Raw genomic sequence first — 18,799 nt, forward strand, 5'->3', positions numbered from 1 at the left:
AAATTGGGCCAACATGAAGATGTTTCAATAAGCCTTTAAAAAGTCGCCAATTCTATTCACTTTTAAGTCTTACATGATGGTTTAATCAAATGTATTTAGTAAATCATTTCTTATAACAATTAATCAAACGATGTGAACAGGCACTGGAAGGCCCTGTGAGACACCGATGAAACACAGTGGCCCTCAGCACTTTTATTGCATCCTCTGTTGTCAAAGTAAAAATTTACCAGCTGTTATGTTAAAATAAACACACATCTTTTATGTTTTTGGTCAAATTGACACCAGCAATTTAAACCTTCAAAAACTGACTGTCATTGAAAGTATTACCCAGGTTTACAGTTCAGAACATAAGCAAGGAACACACAGCAGTTAGTCAATAATGGAAAGAGCGCCAATAAAAAGTATATAAAAGAATCAATGGTATGGGCCAACATGCCAACGTCCAGTGCAAGGCCAGACTCAACAGGCCTGATGGACAGGGGGTCCTCAAAAATACTTTATTTTAGTCACTGAAATTGTCATCAATAGAATATTTTAAAACAAACAAAACAAACTTCACACCAATGTCAACAACTCCAAATTATATGCGACATGGAAATGAGGAGGAGGAAGAAAAAACAAAGTGAGTAATGTTTTTTTATATCATATTTTCACCCCTATATTTAATTTTTGTGCTATTTTAGCTAAAATTTTATCAAAACAGGCAAACTTTTAGCATGGTATTCATACTAAATGAGCTGTCCCTGCCTGTTGGTAGGCGGATTTTTATAGTAGAGAAATCTGTCAATTTATTTGAAGGTATTATTAAGCTATTAATATGTTTTTTTTTTTACTCAAATGTACAAGAATATATCCATTGCATGTTTTTTTCGTTTAATAATCAAACCACAAATAACTGACAACAAAAAAGAATCAGGAAAAACTTTATTACAGAAACAGCTCAATAAATACACATACTGTATATAGATTGTGGAAATCTCCTGCATCCACCTCTGGTTTCACGGGACGAACCCGCCACCACTGCCGTCCCTGGCTTCTCCCTCAGACCCACGGAGAAGAACAGGCACCGCCTGCCTCCCACAATGTATTTAAAGATTATTACTCATTCGAGCGATAAAACACGTTGTATTTATGCCAGAAATGTGATGTGTGTGAAATATAAACAATAAACGCTAAACTCACAAACAAATCCAACTATGTTAATAAACAAACAGATTCCGGATGTGATAAAATGAAAAGTAAAAGGTTGAAAACAAAATAATTGACTGGATTCGCTTACCCATTGAAAGTTGAGAAATTTTCACAATTTGAAGATTAAAGTCTTCAGAAGGCTGTGTGCGCGAGCGCATTGACGACGTCATGAAGAAGAAGAAGAAGAAGAAGAATCTTTGATAGGTCACACAGCACGACAACACATGCACGCACACACATGCACATGCTTTTGGACGGCGGCCGGTGAAATGAGGCCTCTGTGTTTAACCCATCCTGGCTTGTCCTTCCTCCGGGGCCACAGCCAGGAGCAGTGGGCAGCATTCGTGGACGCGCCCGGGGACCTGGTGACGAGTGTCCATTGCTGGTCAGACGATGATGTGTGCATGTTTTTGGGGGGGGTCCTTACTGACGTTAGGTGGAGGAAACCCCATGTGAGCACGGGGAGAACATGCAAACTCCACACAGAAAGGCTCCTATTTGGGAGATAACCCGCCGGAGCACAGTGCCAACAGCACCCCAGGTGGGAAGATGGAGCCGGAAGAAGTTGATCGCCAGATGACGCTTTCGTGTTGCTTACGATGTCACTTGTGGTGTGGCCCAGCGGTTACACTACATGCTCAATGTTGCAAGCATGTCCGCAAGCTATTATACATATTCTTATCGCTAGCTCACTCTGAGATTGTAAATATTGAAGAGTAAATATTGGACTACGGGAGATCTGCAAGCCGACCAAGGTTATTTAATGCTTCGAGTGGGTTTATTTGGTTCTGGAGAGGTGTGGTTGCATCATTCGTGCAGGGTTGAGGTGGCCTGAGGTGGTGGGGCCCAATGTATTATCTTTTCATGGGGCCCAAAATTCCTGGCGGCGCCCCTGCTCCCAGGTCAGGAAGAAGGGAGGGAAAAAGATTATCAGTGACCCTTGTCAGGGAGAAATGATCCCCTCAGTCACCTGCATTGATGCAGGATGCACACGTCTTTAAAAGTCTGTATACCTTACAAGAGAGGACTCTGACATGAGAATCCTCACACACCACTACAGCTCATTGCTATCCATTTATTTATTCATTTATCAAACAAATTACTCGCAGTGCAATAACTGTATTATTTTCTTCTCGCGTTAAAACTCTCTCCCTCTGGCCATGGTGACCTCTGCTTGGTACCGGGTTTGTCCTTGGACCTCCAGGATTTGGATGGTAATCTTAAAAAACAGCTAGCAAATGATCCAATCATTCCTTGTGCTGTCCTAGATGGATGCACTTTTTTTTTTGTCCAGTGGTGTGAAAGATTGACCATAATGACCCTATAATAACCTTCCATCTCGCAGTAAAATTCTTGAAAAGAGTCACAAACAATTACACTATTCCTTTCCACTCATTCCACTAATAATATCTATGACGGTTTACGGAGCTTTCACTGGTCTGGCACCAAATTAGATTTTCACCTGGTGGAGCGATGACCAGGCTGGTGGAGCGATGACCAGGCTGGTGGAGCGATGGGCCGGCTGGTGGAGAGATGAATAGGATTGGTCTGCCACTCCACCATAAGCACATACTAAAACACCCTCTAACTGTTCTGCTTTACGTTGCAAATATTTTTCTTTTGTATGTAGAATCATATTGTTGTATAGTATCTACTTGCTACGTTTCCCAAACACCCATGCCTTTTGCTGTGCTTTTTGGAAGACCAACACTCTATTTGAATGCATTGATAAGCAAGCAAAATATTTATACTAAAATAAAAGTTTCCCACAGAAATTTCTGAAACTGGTGGGAGAACTCTGAAAACGCTCTAAAAAAAATCATATCAAGTTTTATTGGCACATACACAATCATACACAGTATAACCTAGAGTGAACTTCTGAGGTGCCTAGCTCCAGAACGACGCTGTTTTGAATTGACATTGTGAATTTCATGTATCTAACATTCACCTGGTCTGAGAAAGGAAGAGGATGCAGTTTTCGGCAGGTAATAAAATACGCATCTGCCGAATAATGCATCTACACTGCAACTTTATTTCTCTATGAAACATATGGTTTTTTGCATAGGTTTTTGTGCCATTTGGCTCGATGGTGTGAATAGCAGGTAAATAATGAGCCAAGCAAAAATAACAGGGGATGCTTTACTTGGCAGCCTAAATCAGTTCTGCCGAATAATGCATTCAGCCCTTAACACTCAGCAACTACACTTCAAATCAAACTGTGATAGGAATAAAATGGTGTTATCAGCACATGCTTTATTTGATCGACTTCGGCAGAGTTCGGCAAACACGAATGACACATTTTTGCGCTATTTACGCACACTAACGCACACACACACACACACACACACACACACAAGAATATTTCTGCAAACATGCAGGTCTGTATGCAAACATACAAATTAGTGAAATCTAGATTTGAATGCATTTGGGTGATTAGTTGCCGAGCTGGTTGCGCTAATGACGTCACGGCAACGCAGGCTTTTGTCATCACATGTCCGCTGGAGCGACATGTGATGTGACAGACACACACATGGGTGACAAGGGAACAAACACACTGGAAGATATGAAATTCAATGAAATGTGTTCGTGGATGTTTTTGGGTGGGGAGGTGGGGGTCAGATTGAGCTGAACCCCAAATCCATCTGTGTCACTCCTAATCTAAATGAGGGATAGAGACAGTAAATGTAATCCACATTTTGCGTCACCTCCATTCGAGCAGACCCACTTGATCACCTACAGATTACCTGCTGCTGCTTACTGCCTTATCTGGCCCCACCCGCTTAGCTTCTCCACACACACACACACACACACACACACACACACACACACACACACACACACACACACACACACACACACACACACACACACACACACACACACGTAGAACCATGGACAGAATAATGATTGAGGTCATGAGCCAGGTCATGTGGTTTTATGCTGTACTGTAGATACATGTAAACGTCTCCGCCGAGCTACGCAGTGAAGGGGGTCATGGGTAAGTGAAGGTCACACCTCCCGGTCCCGTGCGTCAAACGGCCTGATAAGCTGACTCGTCCGGCATCTCTGTTTTTCTGTGCAATGCCTGAACCAAACTCAACTGAACCGCCCCCCAGTGGACACCTAACGTTTATACCCAAAGTCGTACAAGAATAAAGGCAAGCAGCCACGCAAACATCTCCGGGCGACACCCACGCATGGTCGCGTACGTGCAGACAGAGAAACAGGATCCAGCCTTCGCGGGGGAGAGGAGGGGAAAGGGGATGGGGGGGGGGGGGGGAGGCTCTCGACTTTGGATCCAGATCCGCTTCGAAAAACAAACTGTCGCCCCGGCTGTCACACAACTCAGTGGTAATCGGAGCTGAGCGACCGGCTGGCGACTCGGAAGAACGTCCCGGTGACGCACCCGAGGCTCCGCAGAGAAACGGAGGGGATGGTAAAGATGGGTTCGGAGAGGCGGCGGGGAGTCCACTCCGCACGTTTCCTTATTTCGCTCACACTCCCGTTTGTCTCGCAGGCGAGTCGATACATGTCGATAAGTGAAAGTACACAAACACAAAAGGTGGAAGGTGAGGAACCAAACTGAGCTCTCTGCATCGGCCAGGGAGTTTGACCTGTTGGGTAAACGGGACTTGGGTAATATCAGCTTCCTGGTATTAGGATGTAATCACTTCGGTTGTTGTAGCCGAAAGAGTTCACCGATAGTTTAGAGGCGTCTAGAGGTGAGGAGGCAATGATTTAAGAGCAGCTGAACTGTGACATGAGGAAAACTGACAATTAGAGTGAAATGTGTGTGTGTGTGTGTGTGTGTGTGTGTGTGTGTGTGTGTGTGTGTGTGTGTGTGTGTGTGTGTGTGTTGTGTGAAAGACGGGCTAATTCAGCACACACGCGGTGAACTCTGTGTGAGTCTAGTGATGGAATGCTCACACAAACGGCAGAGTCTGTTGTACAATATTAACAGAGCCCGACGTGCGTCATAGCTCTCACAGCTGACACAACGTGTGTTTGTGTGTGTTTGTGTGTGTGTGTGTGTGTGTGTGTGTGTGAGTGTGAGATAAAAGGAAGGAAGAGCGGGTGAGAGAGAGGGAGAGAGAGAGGCAGAATGTGTGTTCATACGTGCTTTCTCTCCGTCCCACAGTGACAATTCCGATACTTCCTCTTGTTTCTCTGTAATGTTGAAATAGAAGCTCTGGGTATTTGTCTGTGGACCACGAGGACATTAATGTTGTGATGTGTCAGATGTTTTGGAGTTTAAAATGTGGTTAATTTAATTTAAATACACCTATTTATCTATGCATTTATTATTCATTTATATTTTAAATTATTTCCTATTTTAGAAATGCTGTGTTATAGCACCGACAAAACCATTATTTGTGGTTTATGTTTATGTTGCGGCATTTCCTGCCTCATCTAAATCCTCACAACCAGACAACAACAACTAAAAATCTCAATAAACATTATATTTCAAGAAAAAGGAGAATGCATTGAGCGAGAGAGAGAGAGAGAGAGAGAGAGAGGGCAGTGCTTTGTCTCACTAGTCAGAGAAGTGTCAAAATGCTCTTGAACTTACTTTGAACTCCCAGGAGTTTCCACCGAACCCTGCAGCGCTTTCCCCTCACGTACGCACAACAAGGGCTTTTTCGGAGGCCTGTCGCTTCCTCCGCAGCCACGCAGAACCTGCATGTCTGTGCGTGATTGTTCCTCGCTGTTGTTTTCCATATTTGCATTACATCATGGTTGGCCCATTGTGTGGAGAGTAACAATGAGGATTTACACGTCCCATAATACCCGGCTCTGCTTTTGACCACCTGGGATTATCAATTTTAGTCCCCCCCCCCCCACTGGACAGAACATTTCACCCTGGGTTGATGTCCCCTCTCTGAGCTCTCACCCAGGTGGGAAGTAGTTTATCATATTTTTTCTCTTCCTGTTTCAAGTTCCTTGATTTCGCAGAGCGAGAGCGAGAGAGAGAGAGAGAGAGAGAGAGAGAGAGAGCTTCACGCTAGTATCGGGGAGGACACCGGGGTTTTTTTTTTCCCGCCCACTTTCAGGTATTACAGTAATAGAACAGTGGCGTCGTTAGGGGTGGGCGTCTGGGGCTTCAGCCCTGAATGTTTTATGAGTAGCCCCCGATCTAAAATAGCCCCGCAGGGCCGGCTCTGCCCCCTGATCGCTCTCTCTCTCTCTCTCTCTCTCTCTCCCTCTCTCTCTCTCTCTCTCTCTCTCTCTCTCTCTCCCTCTAGGTCAGAGGAAGTCAGGTAGATCAAATTGCATCAATATATGCATGCAGGGGTCATGGAAGGCTTATGGATGCCTCCGTTAAGAGGAAGGACTTGTTTTTCTTCTTATTTTTCTTCTTCTTCGTTTTCTTCTTCCCCTTTCTCTCATCCAGACATAATGACCGCTGACCCCCAGCTCAGTTTAAATGCATAGAAACACAGTTTCTCTCCATGCAGGAATCCAAAAGCACACCAACACTGCGCGCGCAAACACGGGCACACAGGCGGAAGTTTTAGGATTATAGACAATGTGTGTATAGTACTATACACACACACACACACACACACACACACACACACACACACACACACGGTTATTTAATTTATAGCACAAGGTCAAGTCCACAACAGGAAGTGCCGATTGACATGTTTGTGGCGGCTGCAGCTTAAGTGCCGAGCATTCCATCACATTATCCATTATTTAACACCCACTGACCACCAAATATCTGAGGAGCGCAGGGTAAAGCCCTCCCCAAAGGGAAGTTGTGCAAGAAACGCGGTCGCAGCGTTGGTACAGTTGTGTGTTTATGCGACGAGTTAAAAAAGCCTCCATTGTGTCTGTGCCTCGATTTGGGCGGCTCAACAAAGCTTGGAGACGCAAATCGTTTTTTAAAACTTCACACTGGCTACATTTTCAAAATTGATTTGACGATAGGTTATCTATCTTTTTAGGCATCACATAGGATTGCAAAGAATGTCCCTGAGGCAAGTCTTCAAGATCTTAAGTGCAGCAATCCCCAGATGTGTGTTAAACCGTCCTTACTAAATCCTATAATGTGTGCAATATTAGGATAGAGAGTCTTTTGAAAGTATTCCAGCCATTGGATAATATTTGGACATGTGCTGCACAGCAGGAGGGCAGTGGCACAAGAATTATCATGGAAAAGATCTTTTCACGGCTGCATTCTCCTGCCTTATGAGTAACAGGTCAGAGCGTCATAGACATGTGGAGATATTATTTTAACCAGCACAGTCTCACGTAAAGTAGCATCTCAGACCTTTTATATGAATATCTGGTAAATCTGTGATTGGGTTACATCAATTTTCATTATTGACCACAATTTTAAAATGAGTGTATCATTTCGACATGTTTTTAGATAGATGGGTACTAACAAAATAGCTGGCATTTGGTTTTGTATAAGAATAATAAATGCATAGCTACATTAATTGTTCATTTTTAGTTGATCTATCTATCTTGATATTATTCTTAGTGTGCTTATTATTATTATTATGATTCTGATGATTATTATTATAATATACTAATATAATAATAGTGATAATAATAACTGATTTCTACTCATAATGAAGCAAACAATAAGTGCGAAACACAAAAAGTTTAGGAAGTGAACTTTATTCAAATAAATACACAATTCTAAAACCACATAAATAAACCATCTTTCAACATTCTTTTGAAATGTTCGCTCTTTCAGTCATACGTACATAGGCTCTCTGTCTCTCACACACACACACACACACACACACACACGCACACGCACACGCAGTCAAGTAACGAAACAGGGAAAAAAACATGACTTCTTATTGTCCAAGGTTTATCAAAAGGGTCGACCTACAGATTTGCATCAAGACGTTAGTGTTTCAATAGCTTTTGTGAAGTTGACTCAGAGAAACAACCAAACGAAACCTTTTCTGAAATAAGAAATACTTATAAAGTGCGATGCTTGCTTGTCTGTACACTACAAGTAAGAGGTAAAAGAACGTATCAAAAGGGGCTTCAGAGCTTATGGCAAGTAATGGAGCCGTGGGGTTTGTATTTCCTCCATGCCTTCCTCGTGTGTTGATCGCAAACAGGGAGTTTGTTCACAGAAAGGCACAAGCGTTGGTGGTGAGTGCAATAAACCGAAAATGTAGAGAAATGTCAACACTGTTTGCTTTTGAAGAGGAACAACCACAACAACAACAATAACAGCAAAAAAAAAAAAAATCACCAACAAAACCTTTACCACTGTCTGTCGCTTTAAAAGTTCTTCGTCACCACGAGCGATTTCACAGATACAGGAAAACAAAGCAGCTCAGCTCCTAATACTTCCGAATTAAGCTGCTTCTGTCTCAGCTAACGTCAAGTTCTAGTTACCCTATCCACGTACGGACACTTCAAGATAATCAGTTTCCAGCAAAGAAAATTGTATTGCTACACTTTTTTTGTTTTGTTTTGTTTTGTTTTTCTTTAAAAAAGTACAAAATACCACTGTGGTCCTGAAGCCAACGACTCGGGGTGGGGGGACGTCACAGCGACGCGATCAGTTTGAGCATTCGAGGCAATGAAAGCTTTGAAATCAGCAAAAAGTCAAAGGGATGAATGCTAAAGTGCGAGCTAACCGGCGTGCTACATGACGAGACTCAGCGTTCAAAGTGAAAAATCAGTAGTGTGCCCGTGGCAGATCATTCCCCTCTTTCCCCAGTTTGAGCTCTTTCAAACTTTGGTTTCAGCCAAATTCTGGCGTCCAAACAAAAAAACCCCCCAAATAAACAGAAAGAAAGAAAAGAAATGTTGAAATACTGTCAAGTCTTTGCTTTCATCCATTCCTACAGTATCATTTTATAATCTCAAAGAACTAGTACCTGCTTCAGTGAGCTACTTAGCTATGACGGTCAGAAAATCAAAGGAAATGCAAGTAATAAAACTCAGGCAAGTGCCCATTATGCCTATGGGCTGTCCTATGAAGATTGTTTGTTTGTTTCCTCTTTCTTTCTTATTTCAATGTGAAATATTCCACGATGCCCCACAGTCTCCACAACTAAAAGCGAGCGGGCAAAATTCTTTCCTTTGATATTCAGTTTTTTTTTTTTTTGTTTGTTGTTTTTTTTTTAATGCGATGGAATGGAAAAAAAGGTTTCCAAATTGAAACAGGTTCCAAACATTGTTACCTGAGGAGGTAGTAGTACAACAGAAGTTTGGAAAAGCACAAAATGAGGTGCCACCAAGTTGACAAAGTACCTCTTGTACCATCAGCTAGATGGCATTTTTTGTCTTTACTTTATCCTCAGTGTTGACTTTTGAGCTTGAGGTAAAAACAAAAACAAAACAAAAAAAACAAAAAAAAAAACCTGTGCTGTAGCCACGCAGCACAGGGTCACATTTTGAATGTTAAAAAAATAAAAATCACCCCCTTGACGAAAGATTTGGAAGCGTAGAGTATTCTGACACACCATGTTCATAGGACGGATGCACAGCGATGCATGGTGAACAAAGTTGGAAACAAAAAAACCCACAAACAAACTTTGGTCTTCTCTCCAATTAAGTGTAAAACAATGGGTGTAGTAGCTTTCAAACACTGCCGAACTAGCGTTAACTCAAAAAAAATCGAAACTAACCAATGTTCGATGAAAGTTGTGTTTCTATTATCAAATAAACGTGAAAAAAAACATCATAACTAATATTAAATAACTGGAGAGTTTGAGGCATGATTTCAGCGGTCTGCACTCATATCTGTTTGTTATAAATCATGTGAGACCTTCCTGGGAGTGCGAGGAGCCCGTGGTGTGTTCTTTTGGGAAGTTGAATCGGGTTCTTTAAAGGGCCCAGTACATTATTGCTTCTTCTCTGGTCGTCTGCTAAGGATTCAAAGCCTTCTTCAGAGTTTGGTTATTGCTTAGTCTTCAGCTTATATTATACCAAAAAGCACACACGCACACACTATACACGTGTAAGGACACACTTACTTGTGCACCCTACGTTAGTCTAAATGTATCGCTCGCATCTTTTCGTCTGTCCTCCTCTGTTCAAGGTTTTCCTCTGCATGTCGAGAACATTCATTCTGCTTTTAAGGGTTTTGTTGATGTTTGCTTGACCATCACGCAGCTGCTCAGCTGCCGCTGCCCGGCCAGGCTCAGCTCCTGCATGTCGGACTCGCGCACTGCATGTCGTACGCCAGGCCCCAGGCCCCCGGCCGGGATGACAGGGTGAAGGGCCTGTGGCTGAGCGCCAGGGGCTGGTGCCGCTGCGGGAGGTTGGTGTGCGGACGGACATGGGGTTGCTGGCTGATGTGGAGACGGGCCTCAAGGAGGTAAGCAGCAGAGGCCACGGGGGACAGGGAGGTGGAGTAGCAGAAGGACGATGATGATGAGGAGGTCGTGGAGGAGGAGTGGGGGGAAGGTGCTTCCAGAGGCGGCTGCCAGGGGCCATTCTGGAGACCCACCGGGGCTTTTTGAGGAGGCAAGGCAGGCTGGGGGTCGTTCTGGCGGAGGGAGGTGGCTGGGGTGTCGAACAGAGACGAGGGGGCGAACAGGTTGGTAGGAGGAGGAGATGAAGGTTTCTGGTGACTCAGGAAGAGCAGGGGATTCTGGGAAGGTCCGGCCTTAGTGGCCTGAGGCTGGTGCTGAATCTGAAGCATCCTGGATAATGGAGAAAGAAGATTTAAATGTAAAATACGTGGTGCGTGCTTGCATGTGCCTACTTCCTGTAAAAACATGTGTGTTCAGTGTGTGTATATGACCAGAGTGACGCTCACCTCTGCTGGTGCAGCACTTCCTCCAGCATGCTGCGGTGCTCGGAAAGGGTCGGGCCCAGTGACCCGCGACTGCCACGGTTGCAGGAGGGTGGGGTGACTGCCTGCCTTGTTAAACCCTTGATCTTGTTTAATCCCAGAAGCCCTTTGGTGCGCGTGTTCTTCCTCAACTGCTGACGGAAAGCTTTGAGTCCTGCGGAGAGGCACAGGAAACTGTTACACAATTGTTTTTTGATAGTAACGACCACACAGACTAGAAGAAACTGGACTCAAGAGTTAGCAATGTAGCGATAACACAGAGGATATACTAGGTCATACTCCTCTACCTTGTGTGAGCGATGTGTCTGAGGCTCTGCGACCCTCCTGGAAGTTGGCGGCGTGCAGGCTGCCCTGGGTCTGTGGCAGAAGGTGGGAGGTGAGGGCCAGGAAGGTTCCTGGAGGAACGAGGGCTCCGGTTTCGGCCCCAGAAGCCAGAAGTGTGGACATGCCACCGACAGCGGCCTGCACGGCCGGGTTGGGACAGGACGAGGACTTCAGACAGCTGTCAGAAGAGGCACCGTCTGACGGGCTGACCACAATGCCTACGTGGGCAGGAATAGAAGGAAGTTAGCACGAAGTCAGGGAGGTGTGTGTCAGTGAGAGTTTGTTATAACAAAGGAAGTCTGCTTTGGCATACTCACATGGGGGGTTGCATTGGTGGAAGCGGGCAGACACTTCAGCTAGAGTGTGTCTACGGGACGTGGTGGTGGGAAGGAGCAGGGGCCCCGCAGCCTGGGTCCCTTCCTCCTCTTCCAGGTCCTGGGGTCGCACCTCTTCGCTGATACTGGTCTCCAGCAGGCTGTTAGGTGAGATGGAGCGGTTCCACAGCAGCCGGTTCAGACTGGCCTCCACCGGAAACACCACGCGCTGGGGACAGGGGGAGGAGCGCTAACCGTTAGCCGCTAATAGACAGAAAACAGATGAGAAGTGCAGACTGTTAGCCGTCTAGTCTACTGATGATTGACCGTTGGAGCAGGGCTCACGCTAACCTCAGATCGAACAATTTGCTTCCAAAAAACCCTGTACTTTTCTGTATTGAGATCTTACCTGGAACAGTCCACTTTGGTCGCATTCCATTTCAGGGTACATGGGAGGGGCGCTCTTTGGTGGAATGGGGAAGGTAGTGTTTCTGAAGCTGTCGCAGGACTCCATGATCACCTAGAAGTAAGCAGAACATAGCAGGCTGAGCATATAGTAAATGGAGACTTAAAGAGACAAGGACTAAGCTAAGTTCAGGTCTAGGAATTTGAATTAGGCAAGACTCACCTGAGGTGCCGTGGAGTCGGAGGTGCTTCTCGGTCGCTGTGTCCAGGTTCCACACTGGCGGCTGAGCTGCTGGGCCCGGTGCTCCCGGACTCTCTCAAGGAGCAAGTAATAGATGGCTGAGAAATGATTGTAGCTGCTGCTCTGTAGGGACTAAGGGAGGAAACAGATGCTTCTTAGTGGATTTGCTCATATTTCCATGGCTTTCAAGTCAGCTTATGTTATTTTGGCTGTATTTTTATAGCTTGATTTATCTCTGCACCTCTGCCTATTGCTTTAAAAGACAACCCTCAGCTTCTATTTGGCATAATGCCTTCAGAATCTGTGGTGCAATAAATTATGTCTACCGTGCTTACTGTGGCAGCTTTAAATAACTGATGTCACTTTAAAAGCACATGCTGCTAAATTCTACCAACCCCAAGGCATGTGAGTGATCCACGGTGGCGTCAGGTGGCTTACATGCCTTTTAATTCAATTCCAAACATGACTAACTGTGTCCTGCCCCCCTCCCCTTAATAGTCTGACCCCGGTGCTTTTACATATTTCTACTGTTGAACTGCTGCCAGGCAAAGATAACACAGACATCAGCACTCTTAAATGCTTGCCAGTTACCTCAATGGTCCTCTGGCGGTCAATGCCCAGGGTGTTCATGATGCCCAGAACCGGCTCACTGTAGTCGCCCAGGTTGGAGTTGTATTCTGTCAAGGAATGGCTGAGGGTTTGAAGGGGTGCTGCTGGGTCAGCCAGCATCCAGCGGTGCTGCTTGATCTGGGCCACGCTGATCCTCTTGGCGGGGTCCACCACCAGCATCTTACGAATGAGGTTCTCGCAGTCTGGAGGACAGGAAGACAAGGGATGATCCTCTGATTATGTTCGGATTCAAACACAACCTGGTAATGAGAAGTAATTCCTTGGCGGTAATTTTCTACTGCGCTCCTGTGGAAATGCACACCTTGGGACATGAAGAAAGGGATTCTGAAGCGCCCTTCAGTCACCCTCTGTCGGAGCGCAGGGAGGCTGGGCCCGTCAAATGGAAGGGACCCGCACACGAGAACGTACAGCACCACACCGAGGCTCTATAGAGGGGGAAAGCAGCAGGGGCCGTCAGTCAATTGTTTTGAGAAAAGAAAATCAAAGCACAAAGACTTAATTTTTGGGCGTGTTTCATTACTCTTACCCAGATGTCAAGCTGAGGTCCTTCATACTCCTTCCCCTCGAACACTTCAGGAGCGGCGTAGGGAGGGCTGCCGCACCACGTGGACAGAGGCTCGCCAGCGTTATAGAAGTTCCCGAATCCAAAGTCTAGACGGGAAAAGGAGAAGTTGGAGAAAGAGATTTGTTTGTGAATGTGGTTTATAGTTTTTACTTAAGAGTTTTGCAATCCTAAATCGGTTTCTCAAAACTTTAAGACTTGGTTGTACTGTATAATAAGTGCTAAGAGCTAAATAAGTCTAGGAAGACAGATATGATCAAACTATTAGTGCCATGTCATTTAGTGCACACAGGGCTAATTGTCATGCCTTCATGGAGCGTGTGGGTGTGTGTGTAGGTGTGGTTGTGGATGTATGTTTGTTTGTTTGTGTGACGGAAAATAATTAGTATGTGCTGTTACGTAATTTCCCCATGTGAACATTAGTCTCAACAAAATGGATGAATTATTGCAACTTAATTGCTATGCAAGCAGCGCTTTGTTAATCGAATTAGACTGATCTATGACTCAAGGATCCTAAAGCTGAAAATCTCTTTTAAAGTAAGTAAATACCAGCTCGGGCAGCAGCCGGAAAACAACATTAAATTACGAATTATTTCCACACTAAATTAATACATTCTGAGAACAGATTTATTGTTCCCCTGCAGAAGCCATGAGGCGGCAGCGGTTCACAGGGTGCACTCACCAGCGAGTTTGATGTTCATGTTGGCGTCCAGCAACAGGTTCTCGGTTTTGAGGTCACGGTGAACAATGTGATGTCTGTGGCAGTAGTCCACCGCCGTCAGAATCTGCCAGAATTTCTTGCGGGCCTCGTCCTCGCTCATACGGCCGTTGGAGGTGAGGTGGTCTGAAAGCGAGAAGGGTTGCTTGGGTTAAACAATTTGCGGCAACTCTTTCTGGGAACGGATCAGACTAATGTGAGAAATGAAGCTGCGTCGCACAACGTAGTAAAAGTAGAACTCACCAAACATCTCTCCGTTTTTTGCGTACTCCGTCACAATATACAGCATGTCTTTGGTCTCCATGACCTAAGAGGAAAAAAATAAACATGGTTTAGCGAAAACTGGGTTGTGAGCAGCTTGTGATTCCAGATAATGAGTTTCCAGAAGGAAACCTGCTCTAAGTGCTTCAGCAGACCCAACGCTGGGCTTTAGGAACATTTCCTGGGCTTTCCCACTCCAGATTGAACACAACTACGTTCCATAGCTTTTGTCAGAACCCCCCCCCGCCCCACACACACACACACACACACACACACACACACGCCCACACACACACACACACACACACACACACACACACATACGCAATATGATATCCTTCTGGGACAAAGATTTTCAATTCGGCGACCGAGACCAGTGTTAAATTTCACACAACCCTATATCTCAGTTTCTGGGAAACAGGAGCGCATTCACACTAGTTCCCTTCTGGTGTATTGAGGCCACCATAAGTGGAATCACTCAACACCAGCGCTGTATGTGGAACGGAAAGACGCAATTCCCTTTCCCTTCCTGGAGCTCCAAGAAACCTTCCAATTCTCCCGGGAGGACCCTGGGACGCAGCCATTCAGGAGACACGTTGCACGAGGACAAAGCCCCGTTTAGGTAATGCTATTCAGCAACATTGCATTAAATGTCACAAGATTCCACGGAATCGCAGAGCCTAATTCTTTCCAGACAGCCTTTAAGGGATTGACGTAGCTTTCAGGGGACTAGAACGCTTTCATTCAGAGATGCCCGGAGTGGGAGTGGCCTTTATCACGGCAGATAGGACGCCACTCTGGAGCTCTGTCACCTTGAGGTGTAGCTGACGTCAGAGCTCTAAAGATCCGAACCGGCACATTGAGGGCCCTCTCATCCCTCCCTAAGGGTGTGTGTGTGTGTGGGGGGGGTAGGGTGTCACAGACAGAAGGTCAGAGGAAGATGCTGAGACAGAGATCATCGGGGGAGAGAAAGCAGAGTTCGGCAGTGATGATGAACGAGGTGGGGGGGGGGGATTGACATTTCGCTCACATGCGTCTGTTGCCCCGCCTAGCATCGAAAGGAAAGGATCTCAGTTCCAGTAAGAGCGTAACGGCTGATTGAAAGTGTTAAATAACGAACTGGATTCCATTGTGCTGTCTCGATCAAAGGGGGAAGTCCCACTAGCCGCTAACTTACTCCCTTTTCTCATAGCCGAGCGCTGCAGACACACAAGACACGCCATGCCTCGGAAACCGAAAAACAACCTGTAAACCGGGTACTCTTGTTTGTGTGAGTGTGCGCACCTGCGTTTGTCCATACGTGTGAGTGTGTCTGATGGGAAACACAATAAGGTTTTTGAGAATTAGAGGTTGAGTGCTTCATATCCCAGGGTTTTTCTGCTGCTGAGGCACCGTGACACACTCTCAGCCCCCACTCAGCTGCTTAAGTCTGGAGGTGAAATAATCCCCCACATCAGCAAAATGGCACAGCGCTGATTAAAGTGCAGAATACGTCTGTGCGAACAATGCTCATTGTTTTTTGCATGTGTGTGTGTGTGTGTGTTGCTTAATGCGTGCCAGGCGGAGGGATATGCATCACTGCCAGGACTACCTTGAGGAAAAAGCGGATTTTTGTGCTAAGTCTTCAATTTGATTAGGAGTAAAGCACTTGGCGGCTTGGCCTTCACGTGATACGCTGACACATTGCACTTGGCTTCCACTGACGCTAATTAGCCGTGACGCTCAGACCTATAGACACGCACTCATCCTGGGAAACATCTGCTGCCCCCCTTCACTCTCACCCCATCACACTGTAAACACTGCTGTTCCCAAATCACGACAACAACATGGCGTGGAGTGATGCCTTTCTCTGCCCTGATGGCTACCGCTCTTTCCCGTGGCCATTCTCTCCCTTATTCTCTCTCTCGCTGTCTTGCACGCAAATACACACACAAGCACACAGATATTTTGCATTGCAGAGGGAGGTCAAATGGGTTGCACAAATGCTGCTCTGCTTATAATTCAATTTGTCTTAAAATCCATGAGCTCCAGAGGCAAATCCATTAGCATAACAAATTCTTCAATTTTGTTTTTTTTATCTTTTGTCATTCCATCGCTGTCATCGACATAACAACAGGACACTGCACTGCACCATTACAATGTTAAAAATAGTTGAACATACGTCTCTGCTGCTCAGCAGAGGCAAACCAGAGAACACTGCGTTGATGTCACTCAACACCTCATACAGGGCCACGCACACACATATTATTCAACATTTGCGGGGATATGCTCTGACACACACACACACACACACACACACACACACACACATACACACACAAACAGACCCACACACACACACACACTCACACACACACACACACACGAGTACATACATGTACATACCGCACACACACACTTCCATATGCATTCGAAGCCAACTCAAAATCTCTCATGGTAGAAATGCGGTGTCACACACCTGGTACAGTTTGATGATGTGCGGGTGGTTGAGCAGCTTCATGATTTGAACCTCTCTGTAAATCTTCTCCAGGTTCAAGGGGTTCAGCCGAGTCTTGTCGATAATCTTTATGGCCACCTGCGGAACAACCATTTTCCAACGTAAATCTTAAAAGCATCTACGCCAATTACTTGAGCGGTTAAATGATTATAGCTCATGACACGAGCTAAAAGCATTTTCAGTGCTGACCTGTGTTTTGGTGACTTTATGCCGGGCCAGTTTAACCACTGCAAAGTTTCCTTTCCCCAGCGTGCGGATGATCTCATAGAAGCCGACCTGAAGGGGCCTTCCCTGGGAAGGGCTGGGCTGAGCCCCAGGACTGCTGTCCGTCATGATCACCATGGTGTACTAATAATAATGTGGAATAATACACCTCGGGATAATTCAAGTGTAGTACCTGCAGAAATAAGGATACATACATTTAGAAATACAGTATAGATCAAAAAATACTTGATCTATCATTTATCCTGTATTGGCAGGAATATGTGCTGTCCATAGGTGTTCTCTTATGTCCAAAAGCAGTGAAATAGCATGTCAAATATTTTTATTATTTATCATTATCATTATCGTATTATTATTGTAATAAATAATTAGTAAAATAAATAGTTTGATACTCATTATATCTGCTTATAAACAAAATATGAATTGATTACAAGAGTAGAGTAAAATAGATATATTGAACAAAGAGAGGCTTTAACCATTTTTGAAAAGTGAATTCGATTCAAAAATGTATTAAATATTATTTTTGCTTTTGTCTTCAGCATTAATTGAACCATTATTAAGCTACAGAGATGCCAGAGCTGTTGAACTAAAAGAAAAGAACCGAGGACCGCTATGGGCGAGAACAGGACCTATGGGTTATAATCGAAAGTAATAACGCTTGAAACGGATTCTCTAAAACATATGGGAATAAAAAAAATATATATCTTGAAGTATATGCATCAGTATGAAAGCACAGCAACCTCTTAAAAATGAGATCATCCATAATCTAGAATGTTATTCTCACCTTATAAAACGTACGTCCACCGCCGCCTCGCACAGTTCACACGGTTCTCCCAGGCAATGCCAGTCATTCCATAGATCATAGACGCGCCGAAGGAAAGAAAATAAATACAATTTTGTATTTAAAAAAAAAAAAAAAAAAAAAAAAGTTATTATTATTATTATTTTTTTTTTAAATTTAATCTTTCGAGCTGCGTTCAGAGCGACACCAGAGCAGCTCGGCGGGTTCGGTGACTCTGCCGGGTCGCACCGCGCGTCTGCTCGGAGCGCTCCTCTGGAATGCAGCGGATGGGGAACTCCGCCTCCCTCCGCTGCCACAACAAATTGATACCCACCTTATTTACGTCACACCCGCGTCAGAGCCTCGCGCGGGGCGCAAGGCCGGGCCCCGGCGCGAGGCTCGGGTTGCCGGGCAACCGCGCGGCCGGGCTCACGGTGACGCCAGTGCTGATGGAGGGGTTGCCCGGGAGATGGCGACGGTGACGTCGGTCCCCGGGAGGCTCACGCCACGTGACGCCTCCCTTCGCCGAGCCGAGGCTCCGCTCCCCGAGCTGTGGAGCCCGAGGCGGCGCGGCTCCTCTCCTCCTTGTTTCCTCCTTGTTTCCTCCTTTTTCCAAGCTCTTTGTTTTTTTTTTTACCTTCCCTCCTTCTTCGGTTTTTTCTTCCCCTCTTTTCGCTGTTGCTCATCCCGTTGGAAACGAAACAGAAACCGGCGGCTGAGGTCCGGGAAACAACGCGGAGTTTCGCTCGCTTGTGACACATCGACTTGTGACAAAAACGATGAAACAAGGGAATTGAATCTGCTTGGGGGGCTTGGAGAAAACAATGAGCCTACAGAAGATAACACAAAATAACACTATATGGAAACAA

At 45.4% G+C, this 18,799-nt stretch overlaps 1 protein-coding gene across 1 annotated transcript; it reads right to left on the reverse strand.

Annotated features, from left to right (window-relative positions):
- Positions 1-7,819: 7,819 nt before the first annotated feature.
- Positions 7,820-18,164, reverse strand: sik1 (salt-inducible kinase 1). The gene is given in 15 exon segments (XM_080018767.1): positions 7,820-10,355; positions 10,358-10,823; positions 10,940-11,129; positions 11,263-11,517; positions 11,617-11,842; positions 12,023-12,133; positions 12,242-12,391; positions 12,851-13,071; positions 13,191-13,314; positions 13,416-13,540; positions 14,134-14,295; positions 14,413-14,476; positions 16,889-17,005; positions 17,117-17,324; positions 17,934-18,164. Coding segments are annotated over 14 exon segments (2,478 nt in total). The 5' UTR covers positions 17,270-17,324; positions 17,934-18,164; the 3' UTR covers positions 7,820-10,241.
- Positions 18,165-18,799: the final 635 nt, after the last annotated feature.

This window comes from Zeus faber (genome assembly GCF_960531495.2).
Source record: "Zeus faber genome assembly, chromosome: 18".
NCBI lineage: Eukaryota > Metazoa > Chordata > Actinopteri > Zeiformes > Zeidae > Zeus > Zeus faber.